Genomic DNA, 26,557 nt, shown 5'->3' on the forward strand with positions numbered 1-26,557 from the left:
GATTAGTGTTGGGACCTTTGTTATTTATATATATAAATGATCTGGAAGAAAATGTAGGTGGTCTGATTAGTAAGTTTGTGGTTGACACCAAAATTGGCAGAATTGTAGATAAGAAGGATCGTCAAAGGACAGTGGCTTATAGATAGATTGCAGATTTGGGCAAACAAATGTCAGATGGAGTTTAATCCAGACAAATGGGAGGTAATGCATTTTGGAAAGTCAAGTTCAGGTGCAAATTATTCAATAAATGACAGAACCCTTGGGAGCATTGACATACAGAGGGACCTGGGTGTGTAGGTCCACAGATCCCTAAAAGTGGTAACATAGGTGGAGAAGGTGGTCAAGGTGGCATACAGCTTAATTTCCTTCATCAGCTGGGCCATCAAATATAAAATTTGGCAAGTTATGTTACAGCTGTATGAAATTTTAGATCACATTTGAATGTTGTGTGCAGTTCTGGTTGCCACTCTACCAGAAGAATGTGTATGCTTTATAGGGGATGCAGTGAAGGTTTACCAGGATGGTGGCTGGTCCACAAGCTTTTATTTATGAGGAGAGGTTGTTTTCACTGGAAAGATGAAGGCTGAGGGGCAATCTGATAGAGGTCCATAAAATCACAAGAGGCATAGATGGTGGCTAGACAGAGGCTTTTTCACAGGATGGAAAGGACAATGACAAGAGAGTACAGGTTCAATGTGAGAGGGAGAATGTTTAGGGGAGAAGTGAGGGGAAGATTTTTCACACAGAGGGGTATTGGGTACCTGTAACACAGTAAAGGTGGTGGAAGCAGTCACATTAGCAACGTTTAAGGTGCATCTTAATTGGCGCATGAACGAAGGGATAGAAACTGCATGTGAGTAGGACACTGCTTAGGATTAGGCATTGGCGCAGGCTTAATGGGCTGAAGGGCCTATTTCTATGCTTATTGTATTAGATTGTATTAACTCATTTAGGCCTTTAGTTCTTGATAGAGTCATAGAAACGTACAGCGTGGAAGCAGGTGCTTCAGTCCAACTCATCCACGCCGACCAGATATCCCAACCTAATCTCGTCCCACCTGCCAATACCTGGCCCATTTCCCTCCAAAACCTCCCTATTCATATACCCATCCATATGCCTTTTAAATGTTGCAGTTGTACTAGCCTCCACCACTTCCCCAGCTGCCCATTCTATACACATACCACCCTCTGTGTGAAAATGTTGCCCCATAGGTCTCTTTTATATATTTGCCCTCTCACCCTAAACCTATGCCCTCTAGTTCCGGACTCCTCCACCCCAGGGAAAAGACTTTGTCTATTTATCCTATCCATGCCCCTCATGATTTTATAAACCTCTATAAGGTCACCCCTCAGCCTCCAGGGAAAACAGCCCCAGCCTATTCAAACCCTCCCTATAGTTCAAATCTTCCAATCCTGTCAATATCCTTGTAAATCTTTTCTGAACCCTTTCAAGTTTTACAACATCTTTCCAATAGGAAGGAGACCAGAATTGCACACAAAATTCCAATGGTGGCCTAACCAATGTCCTGTACAGCCGCAACATGACCTCCCAACTCCTGTACTCAATACTCTGACCAATAAAGGAAGGCATACTAAATGCCTTCTTCACTATCCTATCTACCTGTGATGCCACTTTCAAGAAGCTATGAACCTGCACTCCAAGATCTCTTTGTTCAGCAACATTCCCTAAGTCCTTACCTTCATTCCTGATGAAGGGCTTTTGCCTGAAACGTTGATTTTCCTGCTCCTTGGATGCTCCTGACCTGCTGTGCTTTTCCAGCATCATTCTAGTCTAGACTCTGATCTCCAGCATCTGCAGTCCTCACTTTTGCCTTACCATTAAGTGTATAAGTCCTGCTAAGATTTGCTTTCCCAAAATGTAGCACCTCGCATTTATCTGAATTAAACTCCATCTACCACTCCTCGGCCCATTGGCCCATCTGATCAAGATCCCATTGTAATCTGAGGTAACCTCCTTCACTGCCCACTACACCTCCAATTTTGGTGTCACCTGCAAACTTACTAACTATACCCACAATGATGTACCAACAAATTGAAGCATTTTCTTCAAGTACTCTATCAAAAGCCTACATCATTTTTATCTAAATCTGCCCCGAGGAGACGATATAAATGCAAACATTTTCCACAAGTTCTCTAAATGCAGAAAGCTTAATTTTGGAAGTATTTGTGATGATGAATTCCTTCTCTGAGGGTAATGAAACTATGGGATTCTTTGCCAGAGAGGGGTGCTAGAGTGGAGTCCTTAAGTCTATTCACAGTTGAAATAGATTTTGAAATCAGTAAGGGAATCAGGGGTCATTGGGAAAAAGGTGGAAAAGTGAAGTTGTGGATTACAAGAGATGGTCTCATTGAATGGATAGAGATTGGCCAAATTACCTTTGCTGCTCCACCACCTGCAAGTTCCCTTCCAAACCACTCAGCATGCTGACTTGGAAATATATTGTAGTTCTTTCACTTGCTGGGTGGAAATCTCTCCCTAACGGAATTGTAGCTCTACCCACATAGCCATCGGCAGTTGAAGAAGGCAACTCACCACCACCTTCTGGAGAGCAACTCGGCACAGGCAATAAGTGCGGGCCGGATAGCGACACTTCTATCCCACGACCGAATGAAAGAGATCTTATAATCATGGCTATACTAATGCATTTTGTAGCTCACAGTTACATCAGCTCAAATTCACATCCGTTCTCAGGCTGAGAACAGAAGTCAAATCAAATTCACACATTGAGAATTGCAAACCCTTATCGGTTTTCAATTGCAAAGTCCGGAGAGACCCGTGAAAATGATCACTAACATTCCGGGTTTGCAAATGGAAAGTTAAAATCTCACTTCACCCGGATCTGAATGTAAGTCCTGCTGATGCGTCCTCATTAATTTGGGGAGCTGTGGATTATTGGAGGAGTTGTTAAAGGGTAATTAATCCCAAATTAAAAGCTGTCCTCGGGGGCGAAGGATAAAGATTCATCGCGTTTTAGTTTGTGTACAGCTGCCTGATGTGTGCTTTGGGGAACTGCAGGCAGCTGGGTGAGGGCGGTTTCATATCATTGTGAAACCTTGACTGGTCGAGAAACACCGCGAGCAAAACAATGGATAGAATTCCGGACCTTAGTCATAAAGATTGTCAATGAAGCGTTTTACTCCATTAGTCCGGCACGTTGTTTCGCTTGGTTCTAATTCAGCGACTTTACAGTAATGCCTTACAGTAAATCAGTGGGAATATTTAAGACCTTTCAAAGTAAAGTTTTGTTCTCTGTGTAACTCTGCCAAAGGGGTACATTTGTTTTCTGGGGAAGTGTTTCAAGAGCTAAATGAGGAGAATGGAGTTACCGCTTTGTATTGGAAGTCTGATTTCCCTGAAATGTGAAATCTTACAATTTGCTAATTGATCAGGTGGTTATTTTTAATTGTGAAAGTGTCGCTGGTTAATACGTGTGTAAATCAATCCCCAATACATTACCGGAGCAGCAAAGACAGTCTATTTCAACTATTGCCATTCATTGAACTCTTTATTTTTAAATTGGTTGATGGTTTTGAGTCTTGATTTGAATGAAAAGTATGTACTTGTTCCACACACGCTTTCCTGGAGAAAACTTGTTGTAATGGTCTTTCATATGAAGTGTAGTGAGCCACAAACACAAAGCAGCAAAACAAGTTACGAGATAACATTCCCGTTGTCATTGCTGTTTCCAAACGGCTTCTATCCCGTTTTCAGATTTATCATTTCTTTACTCGAGGATTAAGGGTGTAATTTTAAAATGTTGATGGCCTGCCCAAAATCTATCGTCGCTCGAAGCTCGCCATAAGAAGGGACTACATTGGCTCGCCATTGTTAAGATCGATCGGTTCTGATTTAAAGTTTGAAGCTCATTTTAAAATATTGATGTTCATCTTGCAGATTCCGCGTTCGAGAATTTATTTACATTCTTTACAAGTAGTGCACGGACAGAAAAGTTAAGAGCATTGATTTGGAGATGCCTGTGTTGGACTGGGGTGGACAAAGTTAAAAATCACACCGCACCAGGTTATAGTCCAACAGGTTTAATTGGAAGCACTAGCTTTCGGAGCGTCGATGTAATTTTTTTTAAAGATGAACTTATTAAAGTGACGTTTCGTATTTAACTTGCAAAATAATTTTCGAGAGAACATTCGTTTTAGATGTTAGTTCTCCCGCCTCTGGGTCACCAGGTGATACGTGTAAACCTCAATCCCAGTTATTCAGGCTGGCACTGGGTAAAGTGTGAGAATGAGAGGGTGGCAGAAATGCCAGGTTCTAGCACTTTCCCAATGCAATATTAAAGCATTCCTGCCGCCTGTCTTTTGGAGGGAGGGGAGATTGATTGGAAAAAGCAACAGGGAGCTTCCCCCGCTCTGTTTCCTGATCAATGACTAATCCCCTAACAACTGAGACCCTGTTATTTTAAACCGAATGAAGCATACCAAGGTGCTGCGCCGGGAGGTCATAAAACCCAGGCTGGAATTCCAGAGTTCGGGCTCTAGCTGACTGAAAACACCTCCAATCCGAATAGGGGCAGAAAATCCAATCACATTGTTGTTAGTTGGACCTTACTGCACATAAATTGGCTGGTGTATATTTTACATTACAACAGCGATTACATTCAAAATTGGTCACAGGGAGCCCTAGATAATTTCAGCTAAAAGACACGCCTGTTCGCCTGAAGACGATAGGAAAATAAAGGTACGTGCAATGAATTCCGTCTTAACGAGGTTATAATCTACAGTGCAAAACTGGAGGGAGTTAGAAAAAGCATTGTGGATGAGGTTCCTTGATCCAGGTGTAGAATGTTCCTGGATAACCCATTTTAACGGCCAAACACATTCAATCCGCAGCCAAATTCCCAAGCGGTGAGTGCATTGCAAACATGAATCCCTTTAGAGCTGAGTCTAGACTTTATGCAGGATTTCATTATCACTGTAGGCCGAATTCTGGAATGGATGTCTAAATGGAGCGGCCGTGTAGAGATTTGGAAATGAGCCGGCCTTACCAGCAATTGATAGGAATCCGAGCATGGGATACTGGTTATCAACTTGATCAACTTTCAGCTGAATTCCGTGTAATATAGTTCACTGGCACGAAGACAATGTAAACAGTTATTAGACAGTCCGCGAAGATATGATCCACCGTGACCAACCTGACCTGGGAAATGCGCGTTCGGCTTGTTATGATTCACTCGGCGCTGGTGGGAAAACTTCCACCCTATCGCAGAGGGTCCAACCTCAAAGCTGGACTAATATTTCAACACTGTACATTTTATAAATACACGAGGGGGTGTGTATATAGATGGGAAAGGCAATGTAAAAGCTGAATACTGAGTGTGAGGGATGGCCAAGATAAACTGAATGCTTTTTTGGATCACTAAATCCAAAATCAGACCTGTGCGTGTGTGTGTGTGTGACAGAGACTGTGTGCGTGTTTGTGTGTGTGACAGAGACTGTGTGTATGAGAGTGTGACAGAGACTATGTCCGTGTGTGTGAGACAGACTGTGTACGTGCGTGTGTGTGAGATGTATTTGTGTCTATGTATTTGTGTGTGTCTGTGTATTTGTGAGCGTGTGTTTGTGTGTGTGTGGATTTTTTTTTCTAAAAGAGGAAGGAAACTATAAGAGATGTAAAAACATCTGGTCTGACCATGTCAGATGCTTTTGGCACGGTTCTTAGTCCAGTAATCATTGTCTGTGTTCTGTGATCTAGAAACGGCTTCTCTTATTGTTTCCCCATATTTTAATGTTAATTTGCAAACACTGAAGAAGCGCTGAAACAGATGTGAACCATTTGGTTGGCTTGTAGTTCATTTGTTAAGGAAAAAAAAGAGAAGGCTGCCTCGCAGGATATTAAATATTACCTCGACCATTCACCGGCACTTCATATTTCAGGGTTAGAATAGATGTCGAGTTTGTAAGGAATAATGAATCTGTCCAAAGCGGCAGAAAGAGACAGACGAGTGCTTGGGGAATTTTCGAAATGGGCTAAGTATTTGTAATGGTTCCTGACCACATCCCGGGCAGATTACAAACACTCTTCACGCCAGTCTCAAACACTGCGCTTTAACCCTCTGGGCGCTGACAATTTCTCGATATTCTTTTAGAATAGAAACATCTTTAACCTGACAGTAAACCACGGAAGGTGAAACGGAGCTCCCTTTCTTCCTGGATGTGAATAACTTTCGAAAGCAGAGAGTGTGAAATATGAATTCTAGTGAAGTGAGTTTCTTTTCTGGTGTTAGAAGCAGAATAAGAACGAATCCAATCCTTGTAAGGATTCTCGCTCCTGAACTCGCTCCTACAAGTTTCAATGGAAAGAAAAGGAAGAAGTTTGTCTCTTTGTGACTTTTTTTGGTACAAGTGGGCTTTTAGTGGATAAAAAGTTTCACACACAATGTACCCCGGGCATAACCTCCACGAGATGTCTTGAACTTGTCCTTGTGAACCGGGAGATATAAAGCAACTCCCCCACTGATAGTTACTCATGTTCACTGATGTAACTAAGTGACTGATGTTAACTCTGAGATTATAAAACAATTTCCGACTGAGGGTAATTAACCGATCTCGGAATGCTTCATTGCTTATCTGTCAGGAAACATTTGCTCTTTTATTTAGGTCAAGAGCGTTTACCATTTACAACAAATGGCCACCCTTGTTTAAAGAGTGAAACGGTTCACATTTTATTTCACTCCATACTGGGAATACAACGCGTTCTAATTTCATATAGTTTTGCAATAAGCAGGATTCCGGGAGCTTCACTATATAACACTTCAGGCGGCATTCGGAAGTTTTACAATATTAATATTACACATGATCCCCGCTTTTTGTTCTCGATGTGTCTCAATCCCATTTCAAACTATCTAACAGAATGCAAAGGAAAGCTTCCTCCATTCGAGTTTCGGCTCAGTTTCAGGTTATCAGCACTTCCTCGCACCCTATTAGTCTGATGTGTCAGCTCCAGATAAAGACTGAATTGAATTGATTTTTTCCCCCCAGACGTGACTGTAACTTCAGAGATGTAACAGTTAGTGAATGGGGGGGGGGGGGGGGGGGTCAGCCCAAAGTAGACCACGGTTTCTGTGACTTTCCCCAACGTAATGCGCAGGGCGAAACTGAATCAATAAAATACTTCTCTGAATGTCGGGGATCCATTTTATTTCACCCTCACCAAATATACAGCGGACATACACACACAAATACAGAGAACAAACGCACACAGGAACATGCTACATACTCAAACACAGAGCACAGACCCAGACAGAGACAACACAGAGACATATGTGAACATAGACAAAGCATAGACCCACACAGGGATAGACAACACACAAACATAGGCCCTCAGAGACAGACAATACACACAAACACAAGCAAACACAAATCCACACTAGGACAGGACCAGTAAACACAGAAACACAGAGAGGATAGAAACTCACAGGCACAGACAACACACACACAGAGGTTAGACGCACACGGGGACAGACAGCACACACAAACACAGAGTATTGACCCACACAGGGACTGACAGCACACACACAGAGCATAGACCCACACAGAGACATACAACATGCATAAACACAGAGCATAGACCCACACGGGGACAGACAACACACACACAAGCACAAGCAAACACAGCCATAGTGACAGACAGCACACACCGCAATAAATACCCAACATCTCTCCATCCTTCGCTTCAGACACACAGAACTGGAACAAATCGCTTTGCATCGTCGCTTTAAATATTAGTGAAAACTAATAACATCTACAGCGTTTGGTATTCAATGAACGTTTTATTCAAAAAAAGAACCGAACAGTAGTTGACAGAAGGAACATTATAACCAATGGAGGATTTAGACTCTGGCTGAAAATTAGGGGGATTCAGGACATTTGGGAAATATGTTGTGGTGAGAGTTCACAAGTGGGAGTCGATTGCTCGGTGAGGGGTGATGTTACAGTATCGAGGATCACCAATCATCCTCTCTCAGGGTAGCGGCACAACAAGCCCGAACTCTTTCCAATGTGGCTGCAGCCACAAGCAGCAATTACAGAAGTGTCGGGTTCATGTAATCGTTGTTTATGACGATGGGAAAACACAGACCGTCTCGCAGACTCGTCAATTATCCACCCGCTGGACCAACATTTGGACCAACTTTCCAGGCGCCCGTTGTAAAGATTCAATCGTTGACCGAAAAAAACAAAGCCTGGGGTGTGGGCGATCTCGCCTTTTCCCTCCCCAATGGAGCAAAAGACTTTCCGACACCTGCCAGAACAATGTCCAATCGGGGATGGGTTGTGGGGGTGGACAGTAAGTACAGGGAGCGGGAAAAGCCATCGAATTTGTACTTTCGGGTGAACTGTGCCCCAGATATGTATCGGCCACGCGTGTTCGAGCCCCCGGATTGCTGTCTCACTCACGCGTCAATTTCATGTCAGTTTCCTAAGCGGCAGCGGCGATTTCTGTGTGAGCACGGCTGGCTTACAGGCAGGGGCCATCGGTAAACTGATGAATGCGGTACAATTGCAGTCACTGGGAAAGGAAATGAGATGGTCAGGGAAGACAAAACGGAGGCTGTCCATTTCCACTTCGATGTGCATTTCATACCGCGCCTGTTGAAGGGAAAGGGGGACGGAGTTTGCAAAATGTTACAAGTCAGCTGAATACTGTATTTCACTTCAAAAGCGGACATACCGAACTGCTCATTTATCCCCCATCTCCTTTATGGTGGGGGGTCCTTGTCCATTGCAATGCGGAATAAATTCGCATAAATTTAGCTCAAAATTAAACTCCTCTGCAACATTTTTCCGCATCCCTACTAAGCAATAAAACAACCTGTTTCTGACTAATTTTCCCCCCATAAATATTATCTTTAGAAAGGGCCTGCAGTTGAATGTGAAAACGTAAAGGTCTCTGCAGATTTGGGAAGCAAGGGATACATTCAATCACTGAGCTGGGTCGACTCGGTCAGTTCTAACTCATTCGATGGTTCAGTTGTCATATTTTTAAAATAGCGGAGAAAAAAATATTCTCGGCAGTTTCGAACGTGCAAAGTTCTCCCCCCCTCCCCCCCCCCCCCCCCCCCCAGGATTGGACTGTGCAAAATAAAAGACTCAACAGAGTTAGGACTACGATTTTAAGAAATCAGTCTGCGCACGGACCAGTCTCCCTCATAACCAACTCCCCTCCAACACAAATATAAACAGCGCTTTGCATTTGAGTGTTCCTATGGGTTTGATGTAAAAAATGTTGAAAACTTCTAAATGATCCTTGAGAGCCGGACTGCGGCAGGGAAAGATCTCCAAGGATTAAAAAAAACTAAAGTGAAGGGACACTTGCCAGATTTGGGATGCTTTGGGTCGTTTTTAACAAAGCTTCAAAGATTCAACTCCGCGATTCGCCTCCTAACCCAATCGTAAAAGTAACGAGGTCCCCCGCAAATTACAAGATATCTTTAAAAATAAAGCAAAAAACCATACAGCCTCTGCGAATGGGAAAATGGTAACGTTAATGCGTTTTTTTTAAAGAGATGAAAGTTATTTAACGATTGTAAACTGGAGATAACTCCTTCCTGAAAGCGCCGCCTTTTAAACGACCAAATACATTGGAAGAATGAAGCGATCCAGATGTTAATAACAATATGAAAAGCGTTTATCCCTTTCACAACTGTGTCCAATCTAAATAAATTACAGGACGATCTATGAAACTTGGTAAATCTACATTAATCTGACAGGTTAACAGTTACAACAGCTCACTTCAAACAATTTATAGTTTAGTGTATTGCTGTGACTCTGTAATTACAGATAGAGTTAGATGTCTCTTGTTCCCTGGATAAACACAGCACCACAGACACTAGGGCAAACCCTCGTTTTCACGGCTGATACAGATATCAAACGTTGCAGAAAACGATGTATTTTAAACGATATTATTTTAACAGGGCACGTTGTGTTTCATGGCCATCTAATGGACTCTGGCCTGCAGTTTGCATCTTTACTCTGAGATGTTCAATTCCTCTTCCCGTTGATCCTTTTGAACGGTTGGGGTTTGTCACACCCTTCCCCCACCAGCAATCACTGGATACACTAGATGGCAGTGTCAGAGGTCCTTCTGATGGGGCCCACCAGAAAGAATTTTACAACCCGTTTTATTTATCTGAAACATCCCGATTACCCAGTCTATTTATAATGCCTCAAACTGCGCCAGTCTCTACATTTCGCTGCCAGTATCGATTCCCGAGGTGTTATTCGCTGCGAAGAGTCGGCCAGGGGGAGAAAGCGTGATGAAGGAGCAGGCCGCGGGTAGAAAGTGAGCAGGGAGTGTTCTGACACAGGAGCCTTGGATTGGGGAGGGACTGGCGGGTCTAGGTTTCACTGGGACACGCCTGGAGTTGGGGCAGAAAACGTTTACCAGAGACGGTCTAGCAAAACTTGGCCAATCCCCATCGCCCGGGGGGTGGGGGAGGAGGGTAAAAAAGAGGTGTGAGGGATTCCCCACCAGGTGCACAGGAACACTTCAGCGGCTGGCCTTTGATGGTTTGCGGCTGAGGAGAGGTGGGCTCGGGATGGGGGGGAGCTCATAGACCAAGAGCCAATGGAAGAGCGGTGGAGCCGTCCCGGGGACGGTCCGGGCTCCTATTGGATGTAGCCGGGGCATTGTGCGGCTGATGAGTACCTATGAAGGGTCCGGTTGGCGAAGAGAGGTGTCAGTCAGGGGAGGGGGCGGTGCTTCCTATGCGCCCGCCCTCCCCTGTTTTATATCAAAGAAGCTGCGAGGCTGAGAGAGCCTGGGAATTAGAAGCAGAAGTGAGGGTCAGACACACACACACACACACACACACAGGAGTTTCACGATGTGGCCAGTCCAAAGGCAGTGATTGTCTGCAGCCCGCTACTCCCTGTGTTCCTGGATGATGGAAATGGATTTGATCGTCCCGTTGCCCTTTCTGTAGGAGGTTGCGCCTGGTTAAACATGAATCGCTTGCACACGGCATGGAATGCAGCCTGAGCTGGTATCATTCAGAATTCACTCCCCCGGCCGCCTTCCGAAAGAAACTTTTGCTGCTGCTCACCATGCTCGTCCTGTGGCTCTACATCTTCTACTCTTGCGCTGGCCTCTGCCTCTCGGTGCCCGGCTTGGGCTTCTCTAAGGACGGCGGCGGCGAGCCGGGCCGCCTGAAGGTGTCAGCAGGAGGCAGTGTGCCTGAGCTCAGCACCCAGCCACGGCGGCAGCAGGAGCCGCTTCTCCCCGCCGCCCGGGAGCGCCTGGTCTTCAGGTCGGCTTCCCGGGACTTGCTGCAGGATGACCGGGTCGAACTGACTGAGGAGAGCCCCACGGCCGTCAGCGGACACTCGTCCAAACCTTTCGAGATCAATCTGGGAGGCTACGGAGCCAAGAAGCTGCCGCAGGCGATCATCATCGGCGTGAAGAAGGGAGGCACCCGGGCGCTACTCGAATTCCTCCGGGTCCATCCCGACGTCCGAGCGGTGGGGGCAGAGCCGCACTTTTTCGACAGACACTACGCCAATGGCATGGAGTGGTATCAGTAAGTGTCTTGACATGAAACCGGCGGGGAGTTTTGTTATATTTTGTGTGATTTGGAGAGGGGATTGTGATGGAGAAACACAGGTCGATCCTGGCTGAGCCTTGTCAATCGTCCATTCAGCCCATCGAGTCTGTGCCAGCCCGTTGGGAGCTGGCTTGTTGGCTCTGTATGTGTGTGCGTGTAATTACTGGGAGGTTGTCGCTGGGATTACTTCAGCGGGCACCTTCTGCCTGGTGTTTTAAAGTGGGCAGTAAATGCGTCTGGGGTCTATTCCCACTGGCAGCAACAGACTGTTACACCTTCCCCGTAGAATCTGCAGTGAACTACACTCGCATATCCTTGCTTCCTTTAGATAGCACCTCCCCGGTCTGTGCAAACCCCAACCTTCAAGAAAACACCCAAACATTGGACTCCATCTGTGTCAGATCTTGTGTTGAGCATTAGGCAGAGGCGCGATTTCTCTTGGTTCTAACTTGAATGGAATCTCTTTCTTTATTCTTCGCCTGATCTGACAGACCCTCTTTCCAGCCCCTGATGGCATTTCTCTCGCACCGCGCTCAGGAGTTTTGTTTGGTGGGGTGGGGCGGGGGTGTTTACTGTTTTGGGATAGCGGCAGGTTCAGCCTTCTGCACTGGACCCTATAGGACATGTGTGTAAACTCCAGCATGTGTGCATTATTTTCACAGTATCACCGAAGGCTTAAAATGGATGTGCACTTTTAACACGATTTGAATTAATTTACAGCGAGTCGAGTTCTGTCGGTTGGTACCAGAAAAAGTGTTTAATGATAGTTCGGTGGAGATATTGTGCTACCTGTTTCTCTGCACTGGAGGGGGTGCGGGAGAATTTGAAGAACTCCCCAAGGTGCTTTGAAGCAAATTATACCTCAACCTTAACCTTGCGAGGCAAGGTTTTGGCGAAATCTGATCAAATGTTAAAATTTGATTTACACTCTCAGGACGTGCACTTTCTGATCTACTCACTGCAGATGCGGAAGAGTTGTACTATAACTTTCTTCAGTCGGACACTTCAACCCATGGTGTTCACCGACCTTTCGTGAACGGTGCGTCTAGGGAGTGCATTCAGCGAGTATTGAGGGAAAGCGGGGGGTGGAGACGGATCATTAAAATAAATTATGGTGCAAAACTCATTAGGTTCAAACTGTGGGGAACTGAGGGCAGGCCGCTTGTATTTTTATGGATCTCCAGAGTGGGCCTGGTGAAGGGGAATATTGTGACGGTTCAAAAGGTGAAACCCAGCAGTCTTTTAGCTTCCATTCATCAAACCAGGAAACGGCTGAGTAACACAAACCCTGGGAACGTAGCGGATGCAGGCAACAAGGTTTCTTCCTCTTTGTGGGAGAACCTGCTGCCTGTGTCTTGCCTGAGTTTCTGATTTCAGTGGTTGCTGTCTGAGCTCCCTTCCAGGACTGCAGCTTAGCGAGAAATTACACCCTCTGCCAAAGTGTTGCCCGCCCGGGTGAGCCGAGGGTGCGGGCTTCTGATTTTAAAACACACGCCCAAACGCACAAAGACAGCCGGGCGCCCCCTCCTCACCTGCCGTAAAACTGCAGATTTTAAAACCTGACCTCGTTTCTCCATCTACCACAGAACGAGAGCTCGGATTTATCAGCAGTTTGTCTCAGTTAGGTGCCGCTCAAACACCAAAGTGACTCAAACTGATGATTTTTAATGCGTCTCGCCCGGGTGATTGACAATGATTGCTGGAAATTATCTTGTACTCGCTCAAGATTAATCATCTGCCTTGTCTTTTCAAGTTTCCCTTCCAACAGCCCACAATTTATGTCCGGTGGTCGACTATTGCCAATCACACAGTGTAACGTTCATTGTTTTGAAAAAAAAATTATTCAAAGAAACATTCGTTTTTTTTCACGTGATCGAGGGGGTGGGAGATGAATGAAGTGTACAGAACAGTTGTAATTCCCCCCCCACCACTTTTTCGTCGTTTTTAACTCGCCAACAAAGGAGAGGGAGAGAGGCGGCAAACTCTCAAACAGGCCAGAGCCTGTCAGTAAAATCCCAATTCCGACCTTCTGCTAGAGGGAAGGGCTGTTTTTATTGTCACCTGCTGATTAATCGACCCGCTCCTTTTCAACAAAATCAAAAATATCGTCGTCTGTCTGAAAGATTAGTTTCAAGGGAAGAAGGTGTCGAAGATCAGAGTGGGTCGGGGTTTGCAGAATCTGCTGGTGGTTTAATCTGAACTCTCTTGTCTTCAGTCTCCAAAGCCTTGGGGGGAAGGCTTTGATGTCAAGGATTTTTCTACCCCCCCCCCCCCCCCCCCGTGATAGATCTCCGCTTAGAAGCCGGGGAGAGTTTCAGAAAGTTTACTGCTTCAAATTTCCCCGCTTTTGAGAGTTGGTGCAGTCAGGGTATCAAGCCTTTTATAATCCTTACACCCAAGCAGTGCACTAAACGCCACGAGGAATCTATTACAACGTCATAGTGAATTGCACCGTTTAAAAGCCGTCAAAATCCGATTTTAAGTAAAATTATACCTACGGATTTCTGAAGATTTTACTTTATTAACTCGAAAGGAAATTGAAAAAGATACAATCGCACAGAACATGTGACCAGAGAGGTGTGTCGGCCATTCCATAATATTAGTTCCTTAACGTTGATAAATAATGAGTCGACAAGCTGCCATCGGGGGAGTGCTGCGAGATGAAATAGTTGACTTGTGTACAGCCTTGTTTTTACTTGTAACACTCTTTACAAGCAACATTTGAGAAATATCCCTACTTTCCACATAATTATTAGAATGAGTTTAAAATATCGTAACCACGAGCAACTTAAATGGGAATAGATTCTCATTGTTTTTTTTCTCCTGGAGTGTATTTCGCTGGGCTACAACACAAAACCAAGGAAGCCGACCAAGTGCCCAGAATTTCTCCCCGTCAGATATTGTTGTAAGTGTTGGGCTCCTTCCGCTCGCAGTTCCGTTGAATTCTACGCTCGCCTCAAACTGCGCCGGTGCCATTTGTTGTTACTGGGAAAGTCAACATTAACCAACCGCATCGAGAGGCAAATAAATTCCCAAAAGTGTGCATCCTCCCTTCGCTCCGGCGCGCAATCTAAAACAGTCTGCTGTGAGAGTCCTGGGGGAGTGTTTGACAAGTACAGATCCTCCTGAAAGTAATGTCTGATTATTAGTCATCTCACTGGATGCAAAACTCCTAGTTTTACACCAGGGAGTCCCGCCTGTCCAACAAATAGAGGATTTTAATAAAACAAGAGGAAAACATTTAGGCTTTCGATTCCTCCCATTAATTATTCGGCAATAAATCACAACACTTTGATCCGAATCTTCACCCCCTGCAAAATATTGAATACCGATGGTTTTCTTTTATACGGATTCTAATTAATCCCTATTCCTTATTCCGAAGAGAATATATAAAGTAGAACATTTTGCAATATTCAGATATAAACCAGTACTTGGATTGTATTATTAATTAAAGTTCAGATGACACTGTAATTAAACAAAAGTGAATGAAGTGTGAGTAAAAAAAATCTGTTTTCACGTAGTCCCCCCATCCCTCTCCCCTCCTTTCTGATTCCGCTGAATTATCTTGCCCAGGACCGGAGCAGTCACTGACCCAACAGCTTCTCATCTGCAGTTGCCATTTGGACTTTGCGGATGTTCCGCGACTTGCAACAGAGTTGACCAGTTTGTTTCTGTTTCCTGTCACAACAAGCAACAGTTGTTTCTTTTTAAACTCTAAGGTTGAGGAACGGGGGTGGCAAAAAAAAACCCAAAAATCCTTCTGCCAAGAGTTCGCCGGCTGTGTTTTGTTTTTGTTATTTTGGGAAGATAATTGTAATCCAGGCCAGACCTGGTCTTCACATGAAGCGCCAACTAATGCTGGCTGGAAGTGAGCTGTTAATGAGGACCAAGTGATGATTTCGATGGGTCGCTGTAATGTACCAACAGGAATCTCAGCAGGTTGGCTAAAATGCTGATCTAGCCGGCCATCGAGTTTAAATCTTAACCTGAACACCAACAAATGCTCGTTCATTAAATCGCAGCACAACCAAACAGCGCAGGCTCTCCTTACCATTTGGATTTTTAAAAAAAAACCGACTGAGTGTTTCAAGCCCAATACTTGCTCTGATCGGGTCCAGTTGTCACTCGATGGAGTGCTCCGGTATTTTACTCCAGAAAGTAGGAGGATTGGGAATGTAAGCAACTGCGTCAAAATTTTCCTAGAAAATTCATAACTGACTCAGACATTTGCTTCTATTCCACACCCCCTCCCCAGTTTAAAAGCATTTTGTTTTGCAGAAAGTGCAGCTTTTCAAAAATTCTTTTCGAGGGTTGGGTGGACGCGGGTTAAACCCTCGGGTCCTTGTACAATATTAAAAATAGCTGGCTCTCAGGCGATGCGAGGCAGATCCTTGGCCGTGCCCCGTGAGTTGCCCAGACAGATGGTTGTCTGATTCCGTGTGAGTGCTGCCACCTACAGGCTGCCGAGCCATGACTCAACCTCACAGTCCACAAGTGGTCTGCTCAAGAAACACACATACACACAACTCAACACCGAAGATGATCATGCTTTACTTCCAGACCTCTTAGGCTCTTAACTCTCCACACATTTCTCTTGCTATTTAAACTGCCCCATCTTTGTCCAGCTACCTACATTTAAAAGAAAACCCACGCGAGTCTACAGATCTTTTTGCCCCAGTTCTAATTTTGGACGAATTAAGCCTGGATGCAACAAATAAATCCCACTCTTGCGCTCAGTTTTGCGCTCGATGCCTAATCATTTGCTCGGGAGGATTCACATTTCTTAGGGACATTGCTGTTACCAGACACGCATTTTCAGGTTTCTGAGCTGTCTGTGTAATTACTCAACTGTACAGAATTGTTCTATTTGTAACAACAGCCTGTAATTGTCCCACCTAGAGTGTAACTACCTCGCCACCAGCCTCGCACGATCGTTAAAAGTTCAAATCGAAGCACTCGATTGAAATTTAAACCCACGGAGTTAGTAACACTTATCCCGAGTTTGTGAAACACTGTTGGCCGTTATGAACGATATCTGCAGCAAAACTATCAGATTTAACTCATTCTCACTGTAGCCTTTATAGAGACGGTGTTGTTGATATATCTCCAATATATTTCGGCTTTCTAAATACTGTAACTACTGAATGTTTTGTTTTTAAGCAACAGCGCATTTCTTAAGCCTTTTCGTGTCTAAATCATTTTCTCTTGATGGCGGCGAAGGGGTGAAAGATTCCAATAATTTAAAAAATATATATTTTTTTGAAATCACATTATCGAAGCGGCTGCATCTGAGAGGCCATCTTTCACACGGCCATCTCCACTTGCTGCAACAGATTTTTAAAAGAGAGAATCGATGCCCAGTGGGAAAGGGGTGGGTGTAATTGATAAGATGTGGCTGTGGTTGTCACATAGCATATGGAGCAGAGGAAGGAGGAAACGAGAGAGGAGGTTTCCCTTGTTTAATTAGTAAGATCAGCTGCTGTCCCCGGATTGGAATCTGTCCGTAAATAAAACTCGTAAATCGGGCTCTATGCAAATGATGCCAATCTTATTGCCTCTGGACCTGATACTAGTCTGCTCCTGAGGGATTTACGTTCTGCATATTGTGAGTCTTTCTGTATCCATATATGTGACCAAAAATCCTATTGTAATCCAGACCGGGAACATAACATCAACTTGGTCTTGAGTTACTTAGCAGGAACATTGTCTGGTCCACTGGGAAAAGGAAAACCAGAGTTTCACTGGGTAGCAAGGTGTATGAGACGTAAAATACAATTTAGCCTCAGCAAACAATCACAGGACCAAAGTATTTCTGTTTGAACCTAATTTAATATTACCTTCACTTTTGTGTTAAGGGCTATTTTTTTGCCTGGAAGTATGTGTGCATTTTTGGCCAGGAAAGCTGATTTTTATTGAGATTTGCATCCTTGTCTAATGAAGCTTGAGAAAGAGAGAAGAGGAAACATCGACGATTTGAGTTATAATCAGATTGACAATGAATATTTATGATTCAGATAAAATCTATGAGTCAAACATTTGCAAATTTATTTTTCTAATGTTCACTTTGATATTTTTATCAAGTTAATTCAAGAGAGAGTATTGCTTAGAAAACAGTGAAATCACACTACCTCATACCTAAGTCCTCCCATTTTGGTATATGCAATGTGTTGCCTATGTATATGTTAACAGAATGAACGTACAATATGTTGTTTGTATTTGGAGTCAAGCTCTCCATTAGAAAAGCTATATCTGTAAGTGCTATTAGTTGTCAAGGGATTTACAAAGACACATTTGGATAAGAGTTTTGCAAGTACAGACTAAGACAGGTCAATGGGCATAACTTCCTTACTGAATAGCTGCCTAAATAGTTAGCGATTGCTTTATATTTGTTCATACAAAAAAGGAAACAACATTTTACTTTGTACATTAAAATGTTTCATTAAATTGCTGTTTTGAATTGACTTAAATTTAGTTCAGCACATTATTGAGTTTAATTAAGAAAATAATTACAATTGCACAATATAAGACATGGGAATGTTTCTGTTGTGAGTGGCTGTATGCTACTGAGAAACTCAAAATCTGGTGAGGTTCATTACACAAGATACAGTCAATGTATTTTCAATTTGGATAATATTTCACAGCAATTAGCTCATCTCAAATTATCTGCACATTCTAGCAAAAGCCAAGATATTGTCAGTTTAATTAATTGTATATAATGTATCTGTACCAGGGTGAACGTGGTGTTTATTTTACAGGAACTGAGGCTTTTATATTTACAATTATCATTAATTAATCTGTCTGTACTAGTGTTCTGCTGCCACAAAAGTAAAATACAGGACATGAACTGGTTTAAAAGTTACAGATAAGATGAGGACAGCCAGTTGAAGAATGTTAAATTGTTTAATGAGACAGAATCATTAATTGTGGTGGATTTGTCACTGGAATGTTAATAGCAAAAAGCTGTGTCTCATTCTTTTTTGTTCATTTGGCACAGTATTCAAATCTTTTTCGACTGTATTGCAATTAAATAGGCTGAAGGACATTGCAACAAAATGCTTAATAGCTACACTCTCAATAGCCATTCATAAAAAATGTGAAAGTTGTACATTACTTAAAATCAGGGGAATTTGTTTCAGACAGCTGCAGCATTTCAAATCGAATGGTGCAGAATCTCTCAATGTTCTCTTTTGTGATTAAGTAAACATGTAGATCGAGAATTAGCTTAAAACAAATTTGCAAAAGAAATGGTTAAGCAGAATTTGTGATTAATTTAACAACTTTTAGTGGCAACTTCAGTTGATAGTAAACCTCTATGTACCATTGAATAAAGTGCCGCCTGTTGCAAACCTTCTTTCATCTAACTATCCAGACAGTGCATGAAATATTTTTCACCAACATATCCTACAGTTTAGATTACAGTATCAAAAACCTAACTTAGCCAATCAAACAAGTCAATCAAGTACACCAATTCTGATTAACATCTTACTTAAATGTTCTTGTATCTAATTAATGATGTACTGAACTGCATATTGATGTTTATATTGTAAAGGGAAAGGGTTGCACAAATGAGTTAATCAAATACAAAGGGATTTTCAAAACCTTCAGGATTCTTTTGGAAGATAATTTGTGACTATCAATCTGAGACCTTACGATTGACAACCAGTTTATCAACTGGACAGAGATGACTGGGAATCTGTGAGCTTGTGTAAGTAGCAGAAAAAAAGTGTAACTGGAAGAATGAGTCTTTACGTTATCCACACGTCAATGATTTATTAGGTGTTTGGCAGTAATTTTTAATTTCCCTAATGCCACTGTCCTGAATATTCACTTAGGCAGTCACACTGAAACTGACTGAGTCTTTAAAGCTTGTACAGTACCAGGAAATCCATCAGTCAGAGCTGCACTAATGTTGCTTTACAGGTTCCCACAATAGTACGTTTGTCTTCACATTCACTTTGTGATTATCGTTGGTGTGTTATGGATCAGACCCAATCCCCTCATAACATATTGAGAAGATGCAATTGGTTGGTCAAACTACTTGACTTTAAGCAAGCCCCACTTTATTTTTGCACTAACAGCTAAAATACAGTCAGAATAAAAAATAGAAAAGAATTGGCTTAACTGTAACTTTATGGAAATGCTTAAAAATAATATCTATGTCTTAACTATTATCATTGAACTGTTCCAATTTAATAATATCCCATAAACATAACCTTGGCAGAAACTAAAACTCCTGGTTCAGTGGGAACTTGACCCCACCCATTCAGGCAGCTTCTATTGTTTCAACTTTTAAAAAAACTCAAGGCCTTGCAAATTTTTTACTTTATTGGCTTTGAATAGACTGCTCATCACCTTTGTCTCAACCTTTCTTCATGTTAAAAAAAGGACAAAATACACTGTTAAAGCCATAATATCGTCACTGCAATGGACACTGTAATTCTAGCATTCTTCTTACAGTGATTGTTGTGGTCTCATATGATATAGTGAAATTACTCTCATAATTCAGGTCATTTGTAATACAAAGTTTCAATCATTGCATTGTTGTCCCTTAATAAGCTATAATGTAAGTATTTTTCCAGCAATTGGTCTCTCCAGTTTGTGAAGTTAGTAAATTAGTTGATTGATGATTCTAATGCTTAAGTTGCTTAAACATATGAATGTGAGTAGTCAGTTATAGGTAAACTTGTTAATACAAAAATGCCCATTTGATCTTAAGTAAAAGTTTAGAGGAATTTAATGACATTGTACCCCAGGTACGTCAGTTAAACTTTCCCAGATTTTACAGAGTCTCAATTATATTTAATCAAATTGAATTGCATTAAAAACTGGATGTATATATAAGCAAGAATTCTTGGCTCTTACATTAGTAAGACCATTGAACAAGTAAGTGGCTGTGCAGATATTGGAATCAACAGAGTAATGAAATACAACTACAAACTAATAACACAAAATAGTACGTTATCTCAATTTTCTGTTGATGTGCAAAGTTTGTGTCATTCAGTCAATCTCTGAGACAAAGGATCTTTTTGGACTAAAGACATGATTGTCGCTGCTATTTTTTTGTTTATCTTGTTCTGCATTTCTGTCTGTTTTGCACACCCACTGAAGACTTTTTTAAAGTGTTACTCGAGTGTTTGACCCTGATTGTTTCCCTGGTTTGCAGGCTCTTGACCCAAATGCCTCATTAGCCTTACATTCTGGATTTTTTTTTAATGGACAACTGGACCAGCAGCATTCTGGGAAAGGTCAGGCTAATATCCTGTAGTTTAAATAACAAAGTAACTAAACCTTGTTTTCTCTTTAGTTGCTTGACTGCCAACTTAGCTGCTCTGAACAGACTTTAAGGCTAGACAGGTTTAATGTTAGGTTACACATCACTTCTTTCCCTTCGGAAATAACTTTGCATTAAAAAGCATTGAGGGGTTGCAGCGTGCCAAAGCTGTCCTGGATGTTAGTTAGAAGCAGATTGAATGCATCTAGTTTAAGAAGTAACTGTTCTCTTGCTCTGTTGAATAAGTTTAGTCTTTTCTATTAAATATTGTAGAAGGATTCTGCCAGAACATATTCATCTGAAATGTATCAAACTGAGAAAAGCCAATATTAACTTACTCGATGCATGTTAATTTTGACTTTGTTTGAGTGTCAATCTGATTTTTTTAAAGTGATGTTATGGATGTGCAGAGCTGTTGAGATACAGAATTAGCTGATGTTTATTTAAAAGGAAAATCTGGCTTCTATTTCATATCTTTTAACTTTATTTGTTAACAAAAAGTTTATATGTTTGGAAAGTTAAAAGTATAAGATTGTAAAGATCCAAATGAGAATTGTGATCGTTTATTTTGCTCCCTTTTCTGTTTGATTTCAGAACTCTAGGCAACTCAACACCTTTTACGTAGATGTGATTTTATATAGTGTCCAACCTGTGATCTCAAACTATAAAACATACTTGTTTAAAGCTTTTAGTTAATTAGCCCACTGTGAAGCAAGGGACAATGGATTTCTTTAGAAATTGTTCAGCATGAAGAAAGTGCAATTAGGTTTGAATGCAGTGAAGGAACTGGTGTTGTATAAATAAAACACTTTCCTCTGTGCATTAAAAGATTACTTTCTGTCCTGTATTCTTTTGTCACTATTATCCCAACAAGCTCTACCTAAGCACCATAAAAACAGTAGGTAGCAGCAGAATCACATGGCAATCCCTTCCAGCCAATCCCGTTCCAACTCCTTAACTGGACACAATGCCTGGAGTGGCCTGTTCACAGCAGTGGAATTACTTCTGCTGCACAAATTCCTTTCATCTTGCACAGAGAAGCCGGGGATTGTTTTCACTCTGAATTACAGAGACTAATTGTAAGGGGGACATGGGGAGAGGGGAGGAGCGAGGCTACTGGGGTGGCCTGGCCCCTGCTGGCCACCACTGAATGTGGCCACAACAGTTGGGAAAACATGGCTGAGTGAGATAGGAATCTCCTGCTGAAGGTGGAAACAAAAGCAGTTCAGTCCAACAGGAACTTCATGTCAAACACCCATGTTGGCAGTAAGCTTTCCACACATGCTGTACTGCCAATTATTGTTCATGACCATTCAAACAGCCCCTCTTATCAAACTTCTGTCAATACTTATTCCCTCTTCGTTAATAAGGTTTGCTTTCCCTTATAGCTGAAGTCAGCTGTATCAAAAGGACCCAGTTGATCTGAAGGTCTAATGCTCAACATTTGATTTGTTTTGCTTTTGACCAAACAGAAGGATTTTTTGAGTTTCAAAATTGTATGTTGAGCACTTATGTTACTAGTATGTTGGCCTGAAATAATGTTTATTGACAAAATTTAAGAAGGGGAGAAAGAAACACCAAGGGCAATGAATGTAATTGGCATTAACTACTTTAATTAGACTTGTATCAATTATTAACTCTTAATGCTCCACCGACCCATCAATTCATTAAGGGGCACAGACTTGGCAAAAACAGCTTGTATTGTTCTATATAGAAGTTGATGCATGCTGATTTTAGCTGTAAAGTTACAAACGTATCTGACACATGCAGGCCTTCTTCACATGACCATCTTCAGTTGATAAAAGTAATTTGTGTGGAGATTGATGTTTCTCGAGGAAAATATTGCTATTGAAACTTCAACCACATGGATAATTAGTTCTCACTAATTTTGTGGCAGAAATAGTCTCAAATATCAGAGTCACACTGAAGAACAGTTGAACTTCCTTTTGATGAAATGATATGGTCACTGTTTTAATCAGGCTCAGACAAGAAGCTTTCAATTGGTTGATTTTAACTAATACTTGTTGGTTATGTAATGACTGATTTGGTTAATGATGCTTGTCATTGACTACAAATTATTTAGTATTGAAGATATGATGAGCTATTAATGTTTTTTTTTGGATCAGTGTATCTCTTTCAGCATTTAACAATTGTGCAATTGGGCAGCCAGAAACATGTGATTGTATTTGGTTACTTCTCCAGGGCAATTCAGTCAAGCAAAGAAACAGTACAGAGAATAATTTTGGTTCTTCTTGTTAAACAGCAGAATCTGAATGTCAGTGCTCCCTCTGACTTATGATGCTTGCGTAGTTTGACCAGTGTTCAAAATATCCCACAGATTTTGCGACATTTCTCCCACTTTCTAAGCATGAGATACAATGGCTATGACAATTCAGGATGTAACTGTAGCATTCTACACATGTGGAAGATTTTGCATGGGCCTGGGGATTTCCAAACTCCAGCTTGATGTGGAAATTGCAACACTCCAGGGTAAGACATCTACCAGAATATAAGAAAAAAACTGAACAGCTGTGACATTCTTACCAAAATGATTGCGGCTGCTACACAAATTGTTTTATCTGCTGCCATCTTTAGTATCATGCTATCATATTTTCCATTGCTGGTAATGGGTCAGAGCCAGATAAAAGCGCATTACTGAACAGTGGTGCAATGCCTTAAGCTCTTCCCAATGAACGAACAGAATGTGGTGGCATATATGAAATATGGAACATTCAATAGCAAGATAATCATTTTTGAACTTCTTTCAAATACAGAGCCTGACAATTGTGCAGTGTTGGAAACTGGCATAGAATAGATGCCATAGCTTGAATGGACACCCAATGATGTGCAGCCAGGATTAACTAAACATGGGCCTCTACTCCCTAACTCTGGTGCACTGTGGGCACAATTTCAGGGTCCCAATGCTGCTCACTGGATTAGGAATTCAGGCAGTAATGATCCCAAACTGACTCATAGCTGAGGTCCTAAAGGAGTGGGTGCAGTTGAAGGAAAGGGGTGTGTAATGAAAGTAACCTGGAAAGGATAAAGCTGGACAGCAGTTCTTTTGGAGGTAGAAGCAGATTTCCTGTGGTTTCCAGTTTCACAGGCTAAGGAATAAACTTTTGTGTATCTTTTTAAGAGTGGCTACCACTTGTCTCTTTAAAGAAGACAGGAAAGCTGGTACCTGTTCTGTAATGTGAATGACTAGTTTGAAATGGTGTCTTAAATAGACGTTTGATGGAGTATTTTGGATGTTCAATGTGCTTTTACCTATATCAGGAGGCTAGCCTGAATATATGACAAAATTGGGGAGTAGTTGTGTACACCTAATAAAGGCGTAATTGTTCCTTGTCATGTGAATGTAATGACTAATGTAATTTGCTTCCATCTTGTGAGGCAAATTCTCCAGAACTTTCTACTCCTACCAGTTCCGAATATAATCCAGGCTGGACTCAAGAAAGCTGAAACATTCTGAGACATAGCATCTGTAAAGTTATGTCTGAAAGGAGATAATTAACTCTGATCTTCAACGATTAAAATAATTTGACTATTTTCATGCTCACATAATATAGCTGGGGGAAGTTTGAAACTTGCTGGTTATATTTAATTATCAATGCATATGGTTGCAATTCCAACAATATGGTACCCAAAGTGTCAATGGATCATAAATGAATATGGCACCTGAGATTCACCACTTCAAACAATTAGTTACATCTAGCTAATACCATGAAAACTAAGAGCAATTAACTGAATCTATAAGGCTTTCACAGCAGGAAATGGATTGTAATACTCTGACCTATTGTTGATTTAAAATAATTTTGATCAAATCAGTAACTTTTCACCAGTATTATGCAGGGAAACTACTTAGGTGATTGACTGCAAATTATTCCATTAAACCTTGTAATGTAATATTAGAGTTCAGTACACAAGTTCAAGAAAATATCAAGTTCTGCTCTGGATACTCTATAATTACAATTCCTGTCTTGAGGCTAATGTGCTGATATACAGCAATTTAACATGCTAAAGGATGTCAACAAATGAAGTCACACCAGATATGTTATTTGTGTGTTAGTTGGAAGTCAAAAAGCCAACTTTTTTTTCTGCCTTTTTGATGACTCTGGTCTGAATTGGTATCTTTCAACTGTGCATTGGAAGCAAGAAGTGACCGGTTTCTGAGCTGTTCATTTGTGCAGGATGCTGTTAAAAGTTGCCAAATAGAAGGAAATATTTTACCGAATGATTTTTTTCCACTTCAATTGATTCTTCTAAGTTACTGTACAAAATATTTAGGAGTGAAGATAATAAAACTAAAATTACAGTTGTGTGTTAAGGAGGGTAGCTGCCAATCTGTTACTTCTGGAATTCACTTTCAGAAAATATCAGAAAAAAAACTATTTGAGAAATAGGAGTAAGTTGGTTTAAGTTATGGAAACTTGCTTAACACTCTCTGTTAAACGTAGGCCACAGAAAAAGTTGTGGATTAATTGCAGTTGACTAGTGAGTTTTTGTTAATGTGCATCATGTATTATGGAATCGCTCTCTACACAATAATGTGATAAATTCACATGTAGTAAAGCTTGAGAAAGTGCACATTTTAGATTAGATTACTTACAGTGTGGAAACAGGCCCTTCAGCCCAACAATTCCACACTGACCTGTCGAAGCGCAACCCACCCATTACCCTACATTTACCCCTTTACCTAACACTATGGGCAATTTAGCATGGCCAATTCACCTGACCTGCTCATCTTTGAGTGTGGGAGGAAACCAGGGAGAATGTGCAAACTCCACACAGTCAGTTGCCTGAGTCGGGAATTGAACCCAGCTCTCTGGCGCTGTGAGGCAGCAGTGCTAACCACTGTGCCACCGTGCCGCCCACAGAAAGCAGAAAGCAGACGTCCTCCCACTCAGCCCCACAGGACAAAGCAACAAGGTGTTACACTGCACTGTTTAGCAGATCAAATTTCAGCAAATGTCAATTGAACATTGTTCTCAAATGTGTCACATGACCAGCACATTGTAGTCTTCGAAGGTAGTGGATACCTTCTGAAAGGTTTATCTAGTGCTATAAACGTAACCTATTTCTAAAGAGTGTTAAAAACTTAATTCTAAGTGAGGCCCCTAACTGTTGTAGCTCTGATATACTACTGTTTTTCTCTCAGTGATACGATGGGCCAGTAACAGGTTACTGACATCTCTGACAAGAGACCAGGGTAAATAGATTAATCGTCTCATCTTTAAAAGTCACTGCTAAGTGAATGTTTTTGATATAACATGCAAAATCAGTCTTTTAGTTCTGGTATGAGCTGGGCTACAATTTTATTCTACTTGTTCATTTTCATTTAAAATTAAGCAGAACATTCACCAGTGCTTACCATTTTACATTTGTACTTCCATTTTCCTTAAGATTCCTCAACAAAAAGAATATCCTTTAATGGTTTCTAATTCATCCCATTTCCCCATTTTTGTGAAGCTGCTTGCTTCGTGGGAATGGTGAGAAGCAAAACTTGTTTGTGCAATAAGCGGCTCTGTCTGCACCTTCTGCATTGCACATGGTATAATTTTCAAATACATGAGAAACCCAAAGAAGTTATTTCCTCCTCCTTCCCCTTAGGACGGTTACATATGGCACTCTAGCGGCCTAGGCAAGAATGGACAACACCGACATGACATTCCCTTCACAAATGCTTCAGTGATTTCCTCTGAAAT

General features: G+C 41.8%; 1 protein-coding gene across 1 annotated transcript in view; it reads left to right on the forward strand.

The window, feature by feature from the left end:
• The first annotated feature begins 10,790 nt into the window (after positions 1-10,790).
• The window catches only part of LOC122562048 (heparan sulfate glucosamine 3-O-sulfotransferase 3B1-like), a 29,726-nt gene continuing 13,959 nt past the window's right edge, over positions 10,791-26,557 (forward strand). The window contains exon 1 of the mRNA XM_043714495.2: positions 10,791-11,554. Within this exon, the coding sequence (XP_043570430.1) occupies positions 11,001-11,554 (554 nt within the window). The 5' untranslated portion in view covers positions 10,791-11,000. The remainder of the gene's footprint in view (positions 11,555-26,557) is intronic.

This window comes from Chiloscyllium plagiosum, unplaced genomic scaffold (assembly GCF_037043375.1).
Source record: "Chiloscyllium plagiosum isolate Xiang-an unplaced genomic scaffold, Cpla_swu_hap1 HiC_scaffold_25, whole genome shotgun sequence".
NCBI classification, from domain to species: domain Eukaryota; kingdom Metazoa; phylum Chordata; class Chondrichthyes; order Orectolobiformes; family Hemiscylliidae; genus Chiloscyllium; species Chiloscyllium plagiosum.